The following is a 19,488-nucleotide window of genomic DNA, read 5'->3' as shown; positions in this document are numbered from 1 at the left end:
ATTATTGTTTGTTTATGTTTACAAATGAAATATTTATCATGATGACGCTTCTATCATCTTCACTTCAATGTTAAATGGTTTTTGAGCTGTTTATTTAGCAAACGGTATTTATTTATGCAATTTAATGATACATTGTCTCTTGCATCTTTGTAAACACCATATCATTCAACTCGAGTTTGATCATTGCTTATGTCATATACCAACTTTCTGTGTTAATAAAATAAGATTAAATTTTCTCTTGAATATAAAAACATCGAGGGCTCTCGCCTCAATAGAATTACCATGAATTTCAATAAAAACACATGAACTTAGATTGAACAAATAAACACTTGAATTAAAAAAAAAAAAAAACAAACATTTGGTTGATTGGAATACAAATATGCGTATGAGAAACACTCCAAAATAGATGAAAAATGGGAGAAAATGCAACCCAAAATTAAATATCATATAATCTTCTAAAGGGATATTAAGATTATAGCAAAGCTTTCTACGATTAAAATCAACATTGGGTAGATTTGATGTGAATTTTCTATGAGAAGAGCTTATTTTTACGGCTATGATGAAACATTTTAAATGATGAGCACGACATATTTAATACAGTCTTGTTGAAATAAATAAAATGATTTACAGATTAAATGATGAAATTACATTATTAAAATGATTTTGTATCCGGTTTACGCTGTCCATTTAAATGAAAATGTGCTAATGCTTTGGAAAGCAATAATGTCATGCAGTATATTTTCCAACAAATTGGAGTCATCCTTTCGAATACGTCGACACGATAAATGACATTTGTTTCGCACTGTTTTTTTTTTCATCATTTTACAATAAAGTTCAATGTCTTAATGACGTACATGCACATAATTTTAGTATATTGCGAATCGATAGACGTTTGTTGTAATAAGTAACACCTTTGATTTTAAATTGAAACGGGCACGATAATAGCAATGACATAGACAATTTTTGGAAATTTATCAAAATGTCAGTATGAAGGAGGACAGCTCATTCTACAAAATGATAATTATTATTAAGTTTAGTGATATGACAAAATTTACATCGTTAAACTCATCAGAAAATCCAATAATGAAAGTGCAACGAGGGGAAAGCGATTCCTGCATGCCGTATCACTACAATATGATGATGCACATGGCGCTTATATGAATGAATGCACCCTCATTAATAATTAATCACATTTGGATTTCAGAACCATTAGTAATATGCCAACCACATTATTGCATATTATAATTTGGTTCATAAAATGAAATGTTTTCTATATATCTCAACATGTTTGCGAAAATGATAAAATTCATTATTATTGTGTGTGCACAAAACTTACCCAGCATTTTGAGAACTCTTCTGGTTCCGACGCTCGCCTGTTGCCGATGACATGAATTTACATGAACGCGCCGTTGCATCGATACGCCATTTTCACGTTTCATTAGACCCGATGTGCGCAATTTCAATCCAATTAATATGTACAAAACCGTAATTAATGTCATTGGCGCTAAGAAAAATAAAACAGTTGATAGTTCGAATGCATGTTTGACAATGACACGCTTTATTGTACAATGATCGATGTTATTTACGTCGGTCATAACACCAAATTGTAAAGCTTGTGGAATGGCCAGTGAAATTGATAAGATCCATATTCCAATGATAATTTTCACAGCACGACTCAATTTTGACATTGTATGTTGTAAAAATGGGTGGCATATTGCCAAATATCGTTCGACAGTAAATGATGTGATTGTTAATACAGTTGCATTGGCAGCTGTTTCAGCCATTAAACCACGTAACACACAAAACACCTCACCAAATACATATGGGTATCGAAACCAAATCGAGTAAACTTCTTGTGGCACACCAGAAACTAACAGCAGAAAATCGGATATGGCCAAACTAAAGAGATAGTAATTTGTTGCTGTGTGCATCGATTTATTCTTTGCAATCACTATACAGGTGGATATGTTGCCAACGACACCAGTCACGAAAATTACCATGTAAACAAATGTGATGGCTATTAGAGATAGAAATAAAATAAATGACATCGATGAATGCACCATTGAATGGCCAAATTCATAAAGATTTTTTTTTTTTTCAATTTTTCATTAAATTTTTATGCAAATGAATTGAAAACTTACGAATGACAATATACAATGGATCTCGTTTGGGTCCGTATAACAGTACAATGTCAACATTTGTATCGGTCGACGATAGTGTTGTAGCTATTGAATTAAATTCAGTTTCATTGGTCGTTAAATTTGTTCCATTTATTATGATATCGGTAATTGTTTGGTTTATATCAAGTGATAGAGCCATTTTAAATTGATTGTGGATTGTTTTGGTTGTGCTATGCTTTTTGTTTGTTCGTTTGCCAATGTACAACTGGCTTATATTGGTATTTTTTGTCACTTTGCCGTTGCGTTTTTCGTAGCGCGTTTGGGTTTGTTGTCGTCATTGACTTTGTCGTGAATAAATAGCACGTAGATAGCACGTAATGTTCAATCGTTTCCATCCAATACAAACAACGATGGCTTTTCAAATAAACACAAATTTTGTGATACACATGTAAATACAATTTTGTTTTCAATTCGCTATGCCCGTTATTCACTATGATTTTGTTTGCTTGTTTTTTTCGCACACCACTCTTTGTGTTTTTTTATCTATTATTTAAAGTCTTGTTTTCTCGTCCGAAAAACTGCGTTCATTTCAGGCGAAAAATGTTCCGATGATGAAGGTCCTGGATTGTGAAACCTGCAACGAAAATCAGAAAATATAAAACGTTATAATTTTATTTATTTGTTTGCTTGTCTTTTTGCTTGCGGTATATTTGGGCTGGAATGATAGACACTGTCTATGTGATCACATCAACCATATCATGCAAATATCAAATGTGCCAAATATTTCACCGTAATGTTTTTCTATTACAATATGAAGCCTGTGGTCAGTTTAGACGTATAGACATCAGTTGTGCTTGACTATTGTGGTTATTGTCACATGCACATGCCTAGCCACATTATCATCGCATTTGAATGATAAATTTATTTTGGCGTTAAAAACAGGCTATGCCAAACGTGTGAATTCTCTTTTTTAAAAAAATTGATGGCCTGATGAAAATGACTCAAACCATGTACCAAGGCAAAAGCATTGTTTATATTTTATTTTTATCGACAAAAATGTACCCTCATTTTTTTGCATGAACCCATTCAGTCAACAATTCGATGTGACACTCATCAATAAAACATTATCAAGTTTTTGCTTGAAAATTCTTTTTCTTTTCCTAATAACATGCTTTTGTATGAATAAAGGGTGGATTGTTATCTATGGCACGCACGTGCTAACCACATACATATCTCATCAAAGTTAATTCGAATGTATTGTATATACTGTTTTTTTCACCATAGATCCGACAATTTATGATCGGAAAAATTTAGAAACGCTTGACTGAATGCACAATGACTCGAAAATGACACATCGTTAGATGCTTGAATGAAACTAAAAAGCCTATATTTCATGTTGGCCCAAAACACACGAAACAGCAAAAGAGACGTTGCTCAACATGATCAGACGTACATTCGTTTTGCTATGGGTGTCAAATAAATAGTCTAAGCCAAAAATGAATTCATATATTCATTTCAGTATCATTTTATGTTCAGTTTGTTCGTAGGCGATTACGACCGGCCACCGTCACTGGATATTTTTCACGCCTTATTTACCATGAACTCATAAAAAAAACCAGCAACGAGCTTTTTAATGTCTAGGTAAGTGTGTATCTAATAATTCCTTCATTCACTTCTATGTTTTTGGATATTTTTAGGTGGTCTCGATTTGCTCGTTTAATTAACCATGAACTTGCGAGAAGCTCTTAATCCAACACTCTTTCGTTTCCCTATAGACGAAATAGATTTATGCAATGCAAGCAGATAAAAAATGCTGCCCCGATATGAATGAAATATACAAAAAAGCTTATCATTCAAGGATGTGTACGTTGTACACCGTATTATGCATAACTTTGTTCATGCAACCCATCACTTTGTTAATCTTCAAAAGACGACTTGAGCATGAAAAACAAGCAAAAAATGTTCGGTGTTGTTAAACTCTATTACCGTACCGCTTCCTTTTTGAAACAGTTCATCCTTTCATCTGATTTACATACACACATAAAAAACATTACGGTATCGTCTGTCGCAAGCCTTTCTCTTAGAAATTATTTCCGTTACGTGTTGATGCAAGAATTTGATTGAAACAAGTTCATGGTGTGTGTGTGTTTTTTTTTTTTTTTTGTGTGCAAGAACCCCCAATCGTTGTATCACCAACTTCAAACTTGTTTATAGAGTAAATCAAGCAAAATGCTCACGAATCAACGACGTTGAATTTCGACAATTTTTTGGCGCCACACTTGAAAATTGAAATCCAATCTGAATTTAAATGGGAAACTTGGCGTAAGTATTGGCTTATCCCATCTGCATATAAAATTGGAACATAATTGGCTGTCTAAGTTTGACGTGTGTGTGTGTGTGTGTATGGTAATCGATAAAGGACGACTGTATAGTAAGTATGCTAGACAGTTGATCAACATGATTTCTAGTTAAATAAGGATAATCGATGGAATTTCTTTATTTGATTATTGTTTTTTCCATAAAAATATCTATGTAATCAATCACACAGTTGGTCATTCAATTTTTATTTCTCACAAGGGAAATGAAATTGGACATTGAATCATCAATTAGCTAAGCCTTTCATTATGGATTAGATGTTTATCCTATTCAACCTAATATATTTTGTGTGGATGTTTCGTCCTCTCCAAAGTAAAAAAAAAAAACAAGTGCTATTAAGAGATACTTAACAAGAAAAATTCACGTGGGCAAAATAATCAATGTTATAATCTACTTTGACTTTTAAACCATGCCATGGTCGCCCACCTAGAAAACTTTTGTACATACACATCCTTTCCATATATTTAGAGGCAACCTATTTAAAAAATATTTTGTCATGAAAAAATGATGAGTGCACACACACGGTGGAGAACCACGACATAACTTATTACTGCGAATCGAATTGTTTTGGATTTTTTTTGTTTCTGGTCAAAGTTATAACAATCATTGGGAGCCAGCTGAGGAGCATTTTTAAAAAGCAGCTCCTCATGCAGCATAACAATCATATGTCTGATTTTGAAACAAAATTCATTTCGGTTCTTTTTTGTCACATAAATTTAGTATGTGTTTAATGAAAATACTTCTCAACAACTCATTTCAAATATAAATTGCAATTTTTCACTGAGTCATACAGACATAGAATATTTCAAATGTAATGCCATTCATTTTATCATCGTATAACCGAGAAAAACAATTGAAACATTTTTTTGTCTTCTAATTTAATACCAAGAAATTGAAGCTTTTTAAATAGTAAAAAAATCCCAACGTATACATTTTTCATTTAGATAACTTCGAAGTTGGAGAATGGAAATAATAATCTGTGGTATATTTGTTGCACCGTGCATCGTAAGTAGATATATTATTATTTTCTTGTTTCAACAAATAATACTGCTTGAGACGGAGTTTGTTTGAGTTGAACAAATTTTCTTCGTTTTTTTTCAACTCCAATTATTCAACTTGTCCATACGATAATTTGTATTGTTTATTTGTACAACAGTCATTGAAATGATCCAAAATGCGAGTCGAAAATGAATGAATACGTTAATATGAACATATTTTGTCATAAGATTGTCGAGGAAAACTTCTAACGCTTGCATTACACGAACTGCGTCAACAAATGGATAGTGACACTGCAAAGAGCATGCATGCAAAATGAAAATATTTTATATTTTCACATAGCATGATGAGAATCATTGCTCATACGGAATGCTTTGTATTATAAATAAGTGAAATTATACAAATAGCAGACAATTTGTAAAACGAACAAAATTAGTGATGTTTATAATGTATGTAAGGGTATTTTTCCTGCAACTTAGACATTTTTTCAGCGGTACTCACTCGGAATTAGGCAGTCTTACCCTCAAACACATATTTGGTTGGAAAGTGGTGAATTTTTGTGGTTTTTTTTTTTCTCTTTTGTATAAAGAGCAAAGGATCTTAATGTCTAACTTTGAAATCGAATCCTATGACAAGAGGAATCTGAAATCAGTCCCAAAGCGACAAAAGCAACAAAGAAAATTTAATATATTATGTTGCAATCAAATTGATGCGAAGCCTGAAACGAAAGGAAAAAGAAAAGAAAATCCAAGCATTTGTGCGCGCGTATTGCCGACAATAGAAAACACATGCAATGTGAATGGAACGGAATCATGGCCAACACATATATCTTAACATTTTGCGAATGGTTAAATCGCAACCGTAATTGAATTTCTCGATATAACAAAACGAGCGTAAAATAAAAGCAATTGCGAATTATATTGAGCTAAAGGAAGCGGGTGAGATGGCGAATAAGAATATGGTAAAAAGAACAGTGAGTGTGATATAAAGAGTCCTTTGAACTTAAACGACAAACAAACGCATTTACACACGTTGGGCGTTAGTCTTCTGGGTAACATTAATCACATCACTTTCGTTCTTTTATCGTTTTGCAATTTTATTGAACACATTAAAACGATTAAAAGTGCTGAAATAAAAACGTTATTAACTTGAAACATTTATGGATTTTCCACGCATTTTGTGATTGCGATTATTTTGTGCAGCCATATGCCCTAGACAAACCAAATAATTTTAAAGCCGTGTTCGTCATCATATCCAATCTTTTCTTTTTTTTATACACACACAAAACATTACTTATTCGTATTTGGCATCAAACCATTTATTGGTGCGCCTTCTGCTGTTGGTGGTGGTGCTTTTTATATTTGATTGTAAGTGTTCTCGTTTTCTGAATTGAATATTACGAATCAATAAATCGCATAAATGATTTCTTCTAGAATTTTCTTTTTTTTTTTTTCTGTTTGGCTTTGTATTTTCTATTGGCAACTAATACTGCCATCGAATCTATCCGATGCCATTTCATTGAAAATAGCTATAAAATATTGCACGTCGTATACTCTCTAAACACTTATCGAATGTTTTTCTTTTTCTTTTTCTTTTATAGATATTTTTTTTTAATAAAAGAAATTCGAAAAAATACATGTTTCCCTGAATGCCAGTCAATCGAAAATGATCAATGAACACTTTTTTCATTTGATTCCAATAAATGCTGCGAAGAATATGAATTGGCCAATATCGCACACAAACTTTGTATGACGCAGTGGAAAACTGAGTGGGGTACGATTTTGTCTGTATCGCCCTAGGGGAATCCCTTCAATCCGAAAAGTGAAAAAAAATCAATCTTTTTTGGAAAATATTCGCCAATCCATCAATTTTGGACAAGGTTTGATTCACATCTGAAAATTTATATTCGAACATTGGACCTTGAAAAGCATTCAAAAAAAAAAAAAAAAAAATGTAGTAGAAAAATATTTCGTTAATAACATTACGACAACTGCTAAATATGCAGTGCAAGTATTTACTTAAGGTTTTTTTATATTTTAGAACAAATCCTAATTTTCGGTACTGACGCCGCGAACAACTTCTGAACCAAATTTATTCATGATATTTTCAAATAAAAAGGATCAAATAATTCAAATTGTAAAGTCGCTTGTGTATTACATAATATTTGAAGCAGACAATATTTTAAGTCTCATTTGAAATGAGACGAAATATCACGTTAAATGGGACATTTCGATTATGAAACAACAAAAATTTGATCCTTCAATATTATGCGCCAAATGAAGAGTTCTATTTTGGTATTCTGGATTTCTACATTTGGGTGAAAATGGGAACGGTGTTGTTCAAAGTTGTTACTCTGGACCTGGTCTACGAAATCCGCACAAAAGTTTTTTAAAAAAATATACAGAAATAAGAAATCGATGCACCCTAGTGTATACATTTATGTTTTTGCTATTCAGTCGAAGATGATTTTTAAAAAATGAGCTCAATACACTTATTCTTCGATGGTATTACGTTCGACTATGAACTGTTCTTGTTGCGCATTTATGATTTGAATGATACATATGCATCTTGAAAATGACTTTCCTGCATTTTAAGAGTCTTATCGATAATGGCACTCAAAAAATTCTCAAATTACAAGAAAGTACTAGTAGAAAAAAAAAGTATATAAAAAATGAAGATAAATTTTACCAACAAATTCAAAACTAAAGGAAATTGCTTTTCATGCCACTTTCATTCACTGCATCATTCAAGGTAATGAACACGTTTGAAATAATATTGAAATCAAAACGTTCTCGTTTTTAAATGGAAAATTGATTACTGCAAACAAATCGATTGTTTTTTCGACCTTCGACATCGAGACTTTTGCCATTTGATGTTACTTTTTTTGCATTTTATTATTATTTGAAGCAATTAAGCATCTATTCATTGTAAAGGACAACCACAACATAAATTATAATGGACTTTTAAAGTACTGCAATTTAAGGGTGCGTATACGCTTGGCTTCTTGCATATCTCAAAATGTTGTTAATGACAATTATAAAGAACTATGTGAAAAGCCTCAATTCGATTAATAAATATCACTTTAAATTATCGTAATTACATTGTGATGGTTATTCTTTGCTGCAGAGAACGAGAATATCGTTTGAAATTGATTTCGACAGAACAATATCGCTATGCGTTTCACAACAAAATGTTACACTTCGTATGTATTCGATAAACGGAAGCATACGGTGGGATGTGAAGTTCCCTTTTTTTACTATCATCCATCCGTACGTACTAAACTTATGGTGAAATAACGAATTTTTCGAATGACATTTTCTCACTCAATTCAACATTTACAATTTTGTTTCTCTCCCAATGAAAAGATGACGAGAAACAGAGAATAACGATGCCCGGAAAGTTAGTAAGGTTCGATGAATCCCAATAAAATGAGTTTAAATATTGTGCACAATAAATAAGAAAAGAGCCATCAAAGTTTCTGCGAAATTGATGAAGTGAAGCAACACAACTCTGGTATTTGCACCGCTAAGGAATTGAATGTGAATTCATGTGTGTTGTTGTTGTTGCTTTTTCTGATTATGTTTGTCGCATAACACAATGTTTTACACTTGTGCCGCTTCTTGCAAACAAACAAACAAACAAAAATTCGTGTGAGGGTTGTCATTGTATTCAATTCATACGCTCGTGCACGTCGCAATAAAAATCCCGTGAAATTTTGGGGATCGTGACACTTTTTTTCGCCCTTTCTTCTCCATTCCTCTTTTTCTCTTTGTAATAAAAATCACACATTTTTACCTTGTGCGCTTTTGTTCTATTCGTATTCACGACGGATTCAAAGCACACACCAGCAAATGAAATTATGAAAAAAAGGGGGAGAACGGAAAAAGAAAAACAAAATAATAAAAATAGATATGTTAGCGCTTTTCATTGTTGTGAAAATTCAAATGCGGAATTCTTACAGTTTCAATAAATGTTTATTATCATCTCACATTCTTTCGATTGTACAAAAGACAAAAGATACAAAGGCAAGAGAAGAAGAAAAAAAACACACACAATTCATGTTTGCAATTCAACACGTGAATTCACATTTCGATGTGCTTCTAGCAGTTGCCGTACGTACGAACAATAACAATAATAATAAAATGCATATGACAACTGTATTTATAAAATATATGAAGGCATGATGTTTTTTGCTGCTGCTTTCATTCTTTTACACTTAGACACAACACACAAAATTATAAGGTAAAAACCAAATAACATAGCATATTCAAATTCAAATTTAAATGCTCACATTTTCCTGTTCACAAAACAACGATACAGAACAGCATTTCATTTCAACTGCCGAAAATTATCAAGTTACTTTGGCACACTGAACATTACATTTCGGTTGTTTATTTCCATCCCCTTTAACTATATATTACCATGTTTTTCGGTTATCTGTGTTATTATTATTATCGCTTTTGTTGCTGTTGTTGTTCTTTTTTTGCTTCGAAGAAAATAAATATGCGCAATATTATACTGTAGCAGCAAGTACATGGGATGCAAATAAAAAGCTTAAGGAAGAAAAATACAACAATATACAGGCATTGTTTAGTTTAGCTTAGCTAATATAATTCACTTTAAACTCAGAGGGAAGTGGCTATGAATTCAATTCATAGTTTATAATTTGAACGAAATTTACATCAACCGACAATATTTGCTGTAATAGAAAACAATGCTTTAGCCTGAACATTTACATTCGTACTACATGGATAAGCTTGAATCGTGTATACCAGCCATATAGTTGATAATTACAAAATGAAGTCACTACAATTGCCAATATTATTATCAAACATTGAATCCGATTAGTCGATTATGTGAACAATGCAACTTCTAACAAAATTAATTTTCATTAAAACATACCTGAGCTTATCTAAATATAATAATTCTATTCATTTCGCCACAAATTCCCAATGTACATTCCCATTCACAATTTGTGAGCCACAAAAAACAATGGTATAGCTACCGACCAATTTGGCAATGAGTTTAAATCATCCAATTCAAATAAATGTGTTCTACACTGACGTACAATTTGAATGCGAAGTGAGGAAAAGAAAACTTCACCGACAAAACAACAAAGAAAATGTACTAATACTTCTGAATAGATTCATAAACAAAACACAATTCGAACTGTGTATCATACGGAGCGTATTTATCAAGTGCTTGCTATCAAGTTATCAAATTGAAGACGAACATTTGTGTTCAATCATAGACACCTTTTCGTCCAAAGTCTGTGTCATACTTTAGCCATCCTTCCACAAAGAGTCTCGGCTGACTAATAAAAAACAATAACTTTTAGCTGTGGCAATCAAGATTTTTTTTTTCGACAAAAACTTTTTAAATTGATTTAATGATGACGGAAAGAACAAATGCAAAGGTCCCATTTTATACTGTATCTGCATTTGTTTAATCATTGTGTGTCTCTAGTTGGAACTGTCCAATAATGGCTGTAAAACTTATTATAAATCTGGTAACCGCTTTCATGAGACTAATTAAAATCGACCGAATGGTCGGAAAATACGACAAAATTGTTTTCCGTCAATAATTAATTGGAGAGACGAAGAAAAAAAAAACATACACAAACCTTGCTTTGCCGTTCGCTCGCAGTGCTCAACATTAAGTAAAGGAAATAATTTGTTAAATGGCCTTTATGCTTATGATCTTGATCTTATTCCTTTGTGTAGCCGTGAACTGTGTTTTAAGAGGTCGGAGTAGCGGCAAAAAAAAAGAGGTGAAGTAGACGCTCTCTCAAAAAGTAACCAAAGGAAATATGTCTGAACGAAGAAAAAAAAACTTGATTGAAATAAATATGGCAAAAATTAGGACAATGAGAAAGTTTTTAAATCTATTTAGGTAAGTTCTAATGCCCTGAGGTGATTTGTTTCGCTTCTTTTCAAGTAGAATGGCTTCTATTTGACTGTTTAAAAGAATCTCAAGTTTTCTTATATCTCATCTTGTGAAGTTGCATTTGTTTTTATATTCGAGAAAAAAAACTTGTATAATAATAAAAAAAAGTTAAAGCTGCGAATGCATTTTATGATGATTATTTCATCGTTAGATGCACGACATCTTATTGAGACAGAAATTGAGAAAGAGAGAGAAAAAGCGTATAAATAATAAAGAAGAAAAAAAACCAGTTCATTGGATTTGTGTGCGTGTGCTGTTCCTGCTTTGTACAGCCTGTAATTTTTTTTTTTAATGTTGCACAGACAAAATCACATATTGTCAGACAACGTGATTTATTAGTAACCGACAAAGACGGCAATTCACATTGCCAACAAGCAGGTTTTGAATTGTATCGCTGTGAAAATAATGCCAAACTAAACGGCAAAAAAAAAACCTGTGCACAATCGAGAAAACATTCACTCTTCTCTCACTTTGTGTCAAATTAAAAGAACATAATTGCAATTCGATTGTTTTGCATACACACAGCGAGAATGGCCAAAGAGAAGTGACTCCACCTGTTATTTGCTTGAATCTCAAATTGAAGAATTTGTGAGAACGATTTATTTTAATGCATTCAAATGTTAAATTTATATAATTTATGATAGGCGTTTGGAACGGTTAATGTATAATTATCGCCTAATGAGTCAATCATTATTTGTGCTCATTTCTTGTATAGAATCTCTGTATCTCTTTTCATCATTTATTCTTTTTAATTACTTTACCATTAGTGTGCATTAAATGCGCAATATATGCATGTGCAATAAACGTTCGGCATGTGATGCTGTTGTTCATATATGCCTACCGATATTTTCGTCGCTAATTGATTTGTGCCCAAAATGCCTTGCAGCATCATTATAACCTCTCCGACTCTCAGATAAAAATTTATTATTCGATTTTTTTACTTTCAAATAATTAATTGATAATCCCAAGTAAGAATGCGATCCTGTTTATTTCACTCTTCTAAAGTAGGATATCGTTAACTGTGACATTGAATCATCAATTGAATGCTATTTTAAACTGAAATTGAACTGAATCTATATCTACTGACCAATGCACATTTTTGGTCTAACAAACATCGTGCATATATTTTCGTTTAGTCGAAAGAACCGCTTCATTTCTTGAGTTTTTTTTTTTTTGAAATCATAATTGCAGTTGTTTTTGTTTCATAAATAGAAAACATATCTATAAAATGCAAGTAATAAAAAAAGGCGAGTGAAAAAACAAATGTGTATGTAGGAATGTAAATGGCCTTGAATTCGTTCTTCTTTTTATTTTGTTTGGACTTTTTGTTTTTGTACATTTCATAAATTTACATGCATATTTGCTTTGTACGCTTTTAAATCGGACATTTTGTATTTTTGTTAAAACAAAAAAACATTCACTATCAAAATGCTGGTGATTACACGATCTTTCAACATTTCTTTCAGGTATAATTTTCCGCTCATTTACGGTTGTCTTATTGAATTCGTTTTTATATCGTTTTTACAGATACGATATCTGTTTATTCACTGTGTTTGCTTTTTTTTTAATTCTGTTTTGTTCATTCAGTCGTTATTTAATAAAGTTTAAGCATAAAATTATTTCTTGTTTCGTTGTCATTTTCGGTCTCGAACACAATTTGATGAAAAAAAAATACAACAAAATGAATACTAATTACATTATGCATATGTTCTGCACGGAGTGCAATGAAAAGATCAAGTAATATCATTACAAGTGAAAAATTATTCAAATCCAGATATCTCAAAGAAACTTAAAACAAAGAAAAGAGAAGAATCACACACACACACAAAACATGGCACTGGACTCACAGTCAAATATACACGTTTCACGATCATTTGTTTTTTTTTCTTTCGTTTCGTTTTAATTTTCTGATTAAATTATTCCGTTTTATTGTGTGCGAACCGGTTTCGGTACATCCAATTAATTCAACATTTTATTGGCTTACTGAACCAAATCAAGACAATGGCGCGCGATTTTTGTCGCATTTACTGCATTTTATTTTTTAACGCTATATCATTTAATTGTATCGCCATGCGCAATGAACTTCTTCTATTTAATGTGCACATCTTATCCTTGTTCATTTTAATTAGAATGTTTCATGAGTGTTGCTCTATAAACAGTCAATTATATACAGTGGAACCACTTGATGGTCGCACAAAGTCATTTTTTAATTCTTTCAAAAAACAATGTTAATGATTTATTGTAATTACGGAAGATTTTATGTTTTCTGAATGTTTTTCCGGCATATGATTATAATGCAAAAAAAAAAAAAAAAAAACACAAAGTCCGAATGGAAAAAGAATGATGTGATCTATTTTAGTGTTTAAAAAAGTATGACATTTATCTCCACTAATATTTGAAGGTAGATTTTCCATTATTGGTAGACCATTTTTAACATGGACTTGGGTGAATGGCCAAACTTGTTTCGATGTTTATTCCACTGTCAAGAGGTTTTACTGTATGTTAAAATTTTTGCATTTTCATTCTCTGTCTCTCTAGGGGCTTAAAACGGCAAAAAAATTCACAGGAATTCACGTAAATTCACACTTTTGAATCGAGTGGTTATTGATGAGTTCGGTGAATTCGTGTGAATAGAATGAAATGTGTCAAAGTAATAAAGTGAGGTTATGATAACCGCAATATTTTTTAATTTATTATTTTTTCAATATTTCCGATTGTTTTCCATAGAAAATCGCTCAAAATTGAAAATAAAATTAATTTTTATTAAAAAAATATAAAAAACATTTACAATTTTGTTACACAAAATATAAATATTGCAGTAATTTCCAGCAGAAACTATTCACCACTATCTCACATATTTGAATGAAATCGCCGTAGAATTCACTGGAATTCATTCGTTTGCTGAAAAATTCAGTTAATTTAGATATTATTATAGAATTCAGTCGTTGAAATTTTGAATTAAGCCCCTTACTGTCTCTTGAATCGCATGAATGCACGCCAATAATACTCTGTATTAGAGAAGCAATAAATATGAAATAATATTGCAACAGGTTCATGTGTTGTGTGAGAAAACTATTCGATCCTTATGTGTTGAAATGGACGTGGCGAGTATCTTTTTCTCCGCGTGGAACATTCATCAACGATAAATATATTTGTTTCTAGTTGATTATTCACCATTTCATAGGAAAGAGGGATTTCAATCTCAAAACATGGCTTAACTAAATGAACTTAATATCTATTGAATATATCGAGAAGAGAGTCTGTTATTCAGTGCTTATGGCTGAGTAATGTCTGAATAAAAACATACTCTCCTCTCGATATTTTCAATAGATATGATATAACCATTTCCTGAAAACAACCGACTTAACGACACTATGGAAACCATGTTATCCATGTTTCAATGGAAATTGTGACCGGAATTGTGACAACCGTCATTTTCTACGCAATTAATTATTTGACAGTACATTTTTTTGCATTGATTCATGAAGTCTGGAGATGTCTCACATATGATTCATATCATGAATATATGATATGAATTATATGATATGATACCAACTCACAGGGACAAAATAGTTGGTCAAATAATCCAAGGCAGATTTTAAAGTTATAGATTCACTAACTAGCTTAAGAAGAGGGATGATCTCTTGGATACAATATAATATATTGTATAACTGGATTATTTTTTTTAATGGCAAAGAATTATACTCAAACTATCGCTTCCAGAGAGGTAATTCATATTAATGCATTTGCAACATATCAATGCAGCAGCCCTTAAAGCTTATTAAAAAAGAGTTTCGTATTGAACGAACTAGGTCATGTCATGAATTATCTTGTATTTTTCAAGTCAAATTCCCACTAATCTCCACTCTGTCTTCGCAAATAAAAATGTACACTTGTTCCAGTGAGTTTTAATTCTGGAGCAAATACACATTCCCATTGTTCTATATGATACAGAAAAACCTCCAAATAGCGGATTAAAAGTGTGAAAAGTGGTTAATTAGGTTTCTTCTAAATTTGGATTATCAAATTTGAAGAAAAGGTCCACATTCAAATTTAGAAGAAAAGGTCCAAATTCAAATTTAGAAGAAACTTCGAATTTTGAATTTGGTCCGTATTTTCCCTGAAAACTATTTTTTAAAAGGGAAAAATCCAGATAACGGAAAATTTGTTCGATTCTATTCTCTTCCGTTACATAGAGGTTTTACTGTATAATACATCAGCTTACTTTGAATTTAAAATGGTTATTATGCTGTTTACGCTTCATTTAGTGAAATATTCTTATGTAAACAGACAATGAATTGAGATCTTTTGGCCAGGCCAAAAATAGCCCATCTTTTTTTCGTTTTTTCCTTGCTCATATGAATAGTAGCACTTTTAAGTCAGCTGAAGTATTTCAAGTAGCTGGAATTATCTCGGTACATTGTCTACTGAATTTTATTTCAAAATGAATCAACAAAAATGCATAATAATTATTGTATTCTGAATTGAAGTGAATAAATCGTTGAAACCTCAATTTTTCATCGCTTTTACATCGAAAATCGCGGTACTCAAAAGTACCTACAGTAAAATGCGACCTTTACAGGTAAAAAACTTAAAGCGAAAAATCCAACAACGCAATTCTCCTGCCATCTGCTACATTTTATCGATTAAAAAGTTGCAGCGCGAACACACAACAAAGGCCAATATAATAAGAGAAAATGTTGCCTGAAGGCGCTTTCTTTCGGTTTTACATCAAAGTTTTTGAAGCATTTTCATTCCATCCTTTAGCCTTCTCAGCCAAATGCTGTGTAAGTGTTGTATGCTGTTTCAGGTGCCTTCGTCATTTAAGCTTATTGCCATCATGGCATAGATAAGACTTAAAAAACATAAGCTTATATATCATAATATGTTACACACATGAAAAATATCAATAAAAATAACGGCCAATAACATTTATGCGAAGTTTCAGTGTTTCAGGTGCCATGTCTGTCGACGAAAATAAAAATGAATAAAAAGAGAGAAAAAATACTTTGTACGCATTATACTATTATACCAACCTACACCAATACGCAGACCGATTGTTTTAGATTATTTAACTTTATCGATATTCGGTAGAACAAACATTCATATAGACTAAAACTTTTTGAGAATTGGCGAGGCTTAATGCCATTTGTGCTTATGTTTCCGACAACGAAGCGGATATAAGACATTAATCAATGAATTTCATTGAATGAAAGGAGGAGAAGAAGACATGGAAAAAGATTTCAAACTTCTCGTCTTTTCTCGTCGGTTCGTATGGTTTCGATATCAACACATTTAGACATTTTACAGATCGAGTTTCTGTTGGGCTTATTTACGATTTCTGTCCATTTCATTTATTTTCAATTTCAAGTTTGCTGAAGTGGGCTGTAAAATGTTCGAAGTGGAATCCACGATGCAAATGTGGTGGCAAAGCGAATATGAGAGAGCCTCTACACTTCTTCGACGCGTGAAAAATCGATCTGTTAAGTGCCACTATTATTTATCGTTTACTTATTTTTAATTGATTCCACTTTGGAGATTTGTATTCAAAGTCCATGACATTTGCCAGTTATTCGAATTGAATGAAACGAGTCGTCTGCAATTTATTTTTTGTGTGCACCTAGTGCTTTTATGCGGAAGCCATTCGATTTAATCTGTTATGTCAGTGCTATTTTCACAGCTCCTATTCATAGGTGCTATTTGTGAACAACGCATACGGACAGCGATTTTATGATACAATTCCGGACAATAGACCTATTGATTTGTTTATGCAAAAAAATACTAAAATCAATAAGTCTATTGTTCTATTTACATTTTGAACATTTTGTTCGGAATTGTATCATAAAGTCGTAAATAGCGCCCATGAATAGGAGCTGTGAAAATAGCACTGATATAGCTGTAGCTCAATCTATTCACTGCTACAGAGTGAGAGTATATAAAGGAATTAAAATATAAACACATTTTAAATGGCATTCGTAGAAAATCGGTTCTTAAAATATCTGATGAGTCGAAAGTGGATTTGAAAAAAAAAAATCATTTAAATCAACAAGAGTTTTATGCTCAATTTCTTACTTCCCATAAAATCAATTTTGATACATCAAATCAGCGGTTCCGACAAAATAAGCCGCTGAGCTATAGCATAGGTATTCGAAGTATTCGTACATGCTTTGGAGCTTGGTAGATGGTAAATATTGGTAGTGCAACTTAAAAATGTCATTTTTTTCGGTAAAAATAAAACTTTATTTCATAAATTCTGTAAATAACATGTCATTCAAAGTATTGGCCATCGGAAGCTATAACCTTTTCCCATCTTTCTGGCAGCATATGGATTCCGCGCCAAAAGAACTGCTCATTTTTGATACCTTCAATTGAAGTGAAGCGTATTCCAGACAAGGAATTCTACATCGATCGAAACAAGTGATAGTCAGAAGGAGGCCCCCAAGGGGCAATGTCTGGGCTATACGGCGGGTGGGGCAAAACTTCCCATCCACTATTTTCCAAATAGTTTTTAACCGGTTGAGCAATATGAGGCCGAGCGTTGTAATGATGGAAAATTATTGACTCATGTCCGGTCGCATATTCTGGCCGTTTTTCGCTCAATGCAACCATCATGACTGAGAGATGCCATGTTGTAAAAACGCCATCTGGTAACGTGTGCGAATTGTGGTTGAAAACAACCGATATCAAAATTTAGTCAAGACAGAATCCAACAATTCTGTCTTTGTAATTACATACATTGATAACCACGTCAACAGATGACACATTCTAACGTCTACAGCATAGTCAGGATAGGCTTCAGTGAGTAAACGATGTGCTTCAGTTGCATTTTTCTTTAAACTGGAAGAAGCAAATTAAAACTTCCCGCAAATGATCTTTTGTTGGAACGAAATTCGACATTTTGAACGCAATAAAAAAACTTGTGTGTATAAACTTTTATTCACTTTGACAGATGAAATTTAATAGTTTTTTTGACGCTCTTTAAGATACACTTGTTGTCACTGTCAAAAAAATGGCGCGTATGATACATAAGAAGTTGACACAAATACGACATTTTTAAGTTGCACTACCAATATTATGAAGAATCAATGTTAAAGAAACATAAAATACATAGTCTCCAGCGAGTCATCTACTGATGCTTCAATACATTGTAATGGTAACACTTATTGGCATTAGAGAAGAAACATTTTCTTGGTTACTTTCTGCTCTGTTGCAAACACATTGGGCTGACAGGTAACCGATAATATCAGGCCGTTTCGCATGATTCGGCTGTCGCATGTCGAACATGTTTTACCCCAAAGGCAACATGTAAAACGACAGTATAACACCGGTAAAAATCACAAAAATAATCCAACACTTCAACAAAAACAACAAAAATGTATCAAAAATTTGTTTTTTATATGGACGTGTGGCTTTTCAATGTACGGGCAAAATGACAAAAAATCGCGTGAAAAAGAAAATGTTCCTTTGGAGATTAGTGGAATAAATCAATAAAAATTAGAAGATTTGGTAAAAAGTTTAACATTGTTTCATTACAAATTTTTTCTGCAAAGCACATCTTGCATGGGCAACGTCAAAAAAACATGAATATTCAAATTTCCAAGGCAACGTGCAAGCATTTAAAATTTACATATACTTTGAAAACTGATTTATTTCAAAATGAAATGTCTAAATGTTGAAGTCCGTTGAGACAACTGTTGCTGTTTAAAATTGTTAATGCAATTGTTCATTGTTTGAACTGAAGCGGAATAATTGAGAGTCAATCTTATTACATGTGTTAAATGCCTTAATCCACATTTGAGCATATCAATGGACATTGGCATTTGTCAGCACTGCCAAGTGTACGTACGATATAGACCAAACAAGGCAAATATATTCAACTGGTGGTTTGATTTGGTGCGTTCGTCAAAATGGCACCATTTGGGTGTTGCTTTGTTGCAATCCGCATAAAATCACAAATAAAGTTGAAATGTGTAATCATCACAATTGACCATCGTAAAATAACTTTGCATTTTACTGGGAATTTTGTGTGCTAGCTTCATCAACATTTTTT

The 19,488-nt window shown here is 32.3% G+C and overlaps 1 protein-coding gene across 10 annotated transcripts in view; it reads right to left on the bottom strand.

Moving 5' to 3' along the window:
* The window catches only part of LOC116346977 (pyrokinin-1 receptor-like), a 45,357-nt gene that overhangs the window by 7,130 nt on the left and 18,739 nt on the right, over window positions 1-19,488 (bottom strand). For 7 of the 10 annotated variants that reach the window (XM_031777328.1, XM_031777322.1, XM_031777326.1 and 4 more), the window contains 2 exons: window positions 2,142-2,754; window positions 1,337-2,017 (listed from right to left, as the gene is read on the bottom strand). In XM_031777328.1, coding sequence (XP_031633188.1) covers window positions 1,337-2,017; window positions 2,142-2,319 — 859 coding nt within the window. In that variant the 5' untranslated portion in view covers window positions 2,320-2,754. Of the gene's footprint in view, window positions 1-1,336; window positions 2,018-2,141; window positions 2,755-10,394; window positions 10,425-11,115; window positions 11,306-19,488 lie in introns of those variants that run through there. The other 3 variants (XM_031777325.1, XM_031777330.1, XM_031777329.1) reach the window with 3 other exon arrangements.

This window comes from Contarinia nasturtii, unplaced genomic scaffold (genome assembly GCF_009176525.2).
Source record: "Contarinia nasturtii isolate CC-2019 unplaced genomic scaffold, AAFC_CNas_1.1 Cnas_scaffold_1699, whole genome shotgun sequence".
NCBI lineage: Eukaryota > Metazoa > Arthropoda > Insecta > Diptera > Cecidomyiidae > Contarinia > Contarinia nasturtii.
Note: the sequence above shows the minus strand (reverse complement) of the source record. Positions and strands in the feature narration are given on the sequence as shown.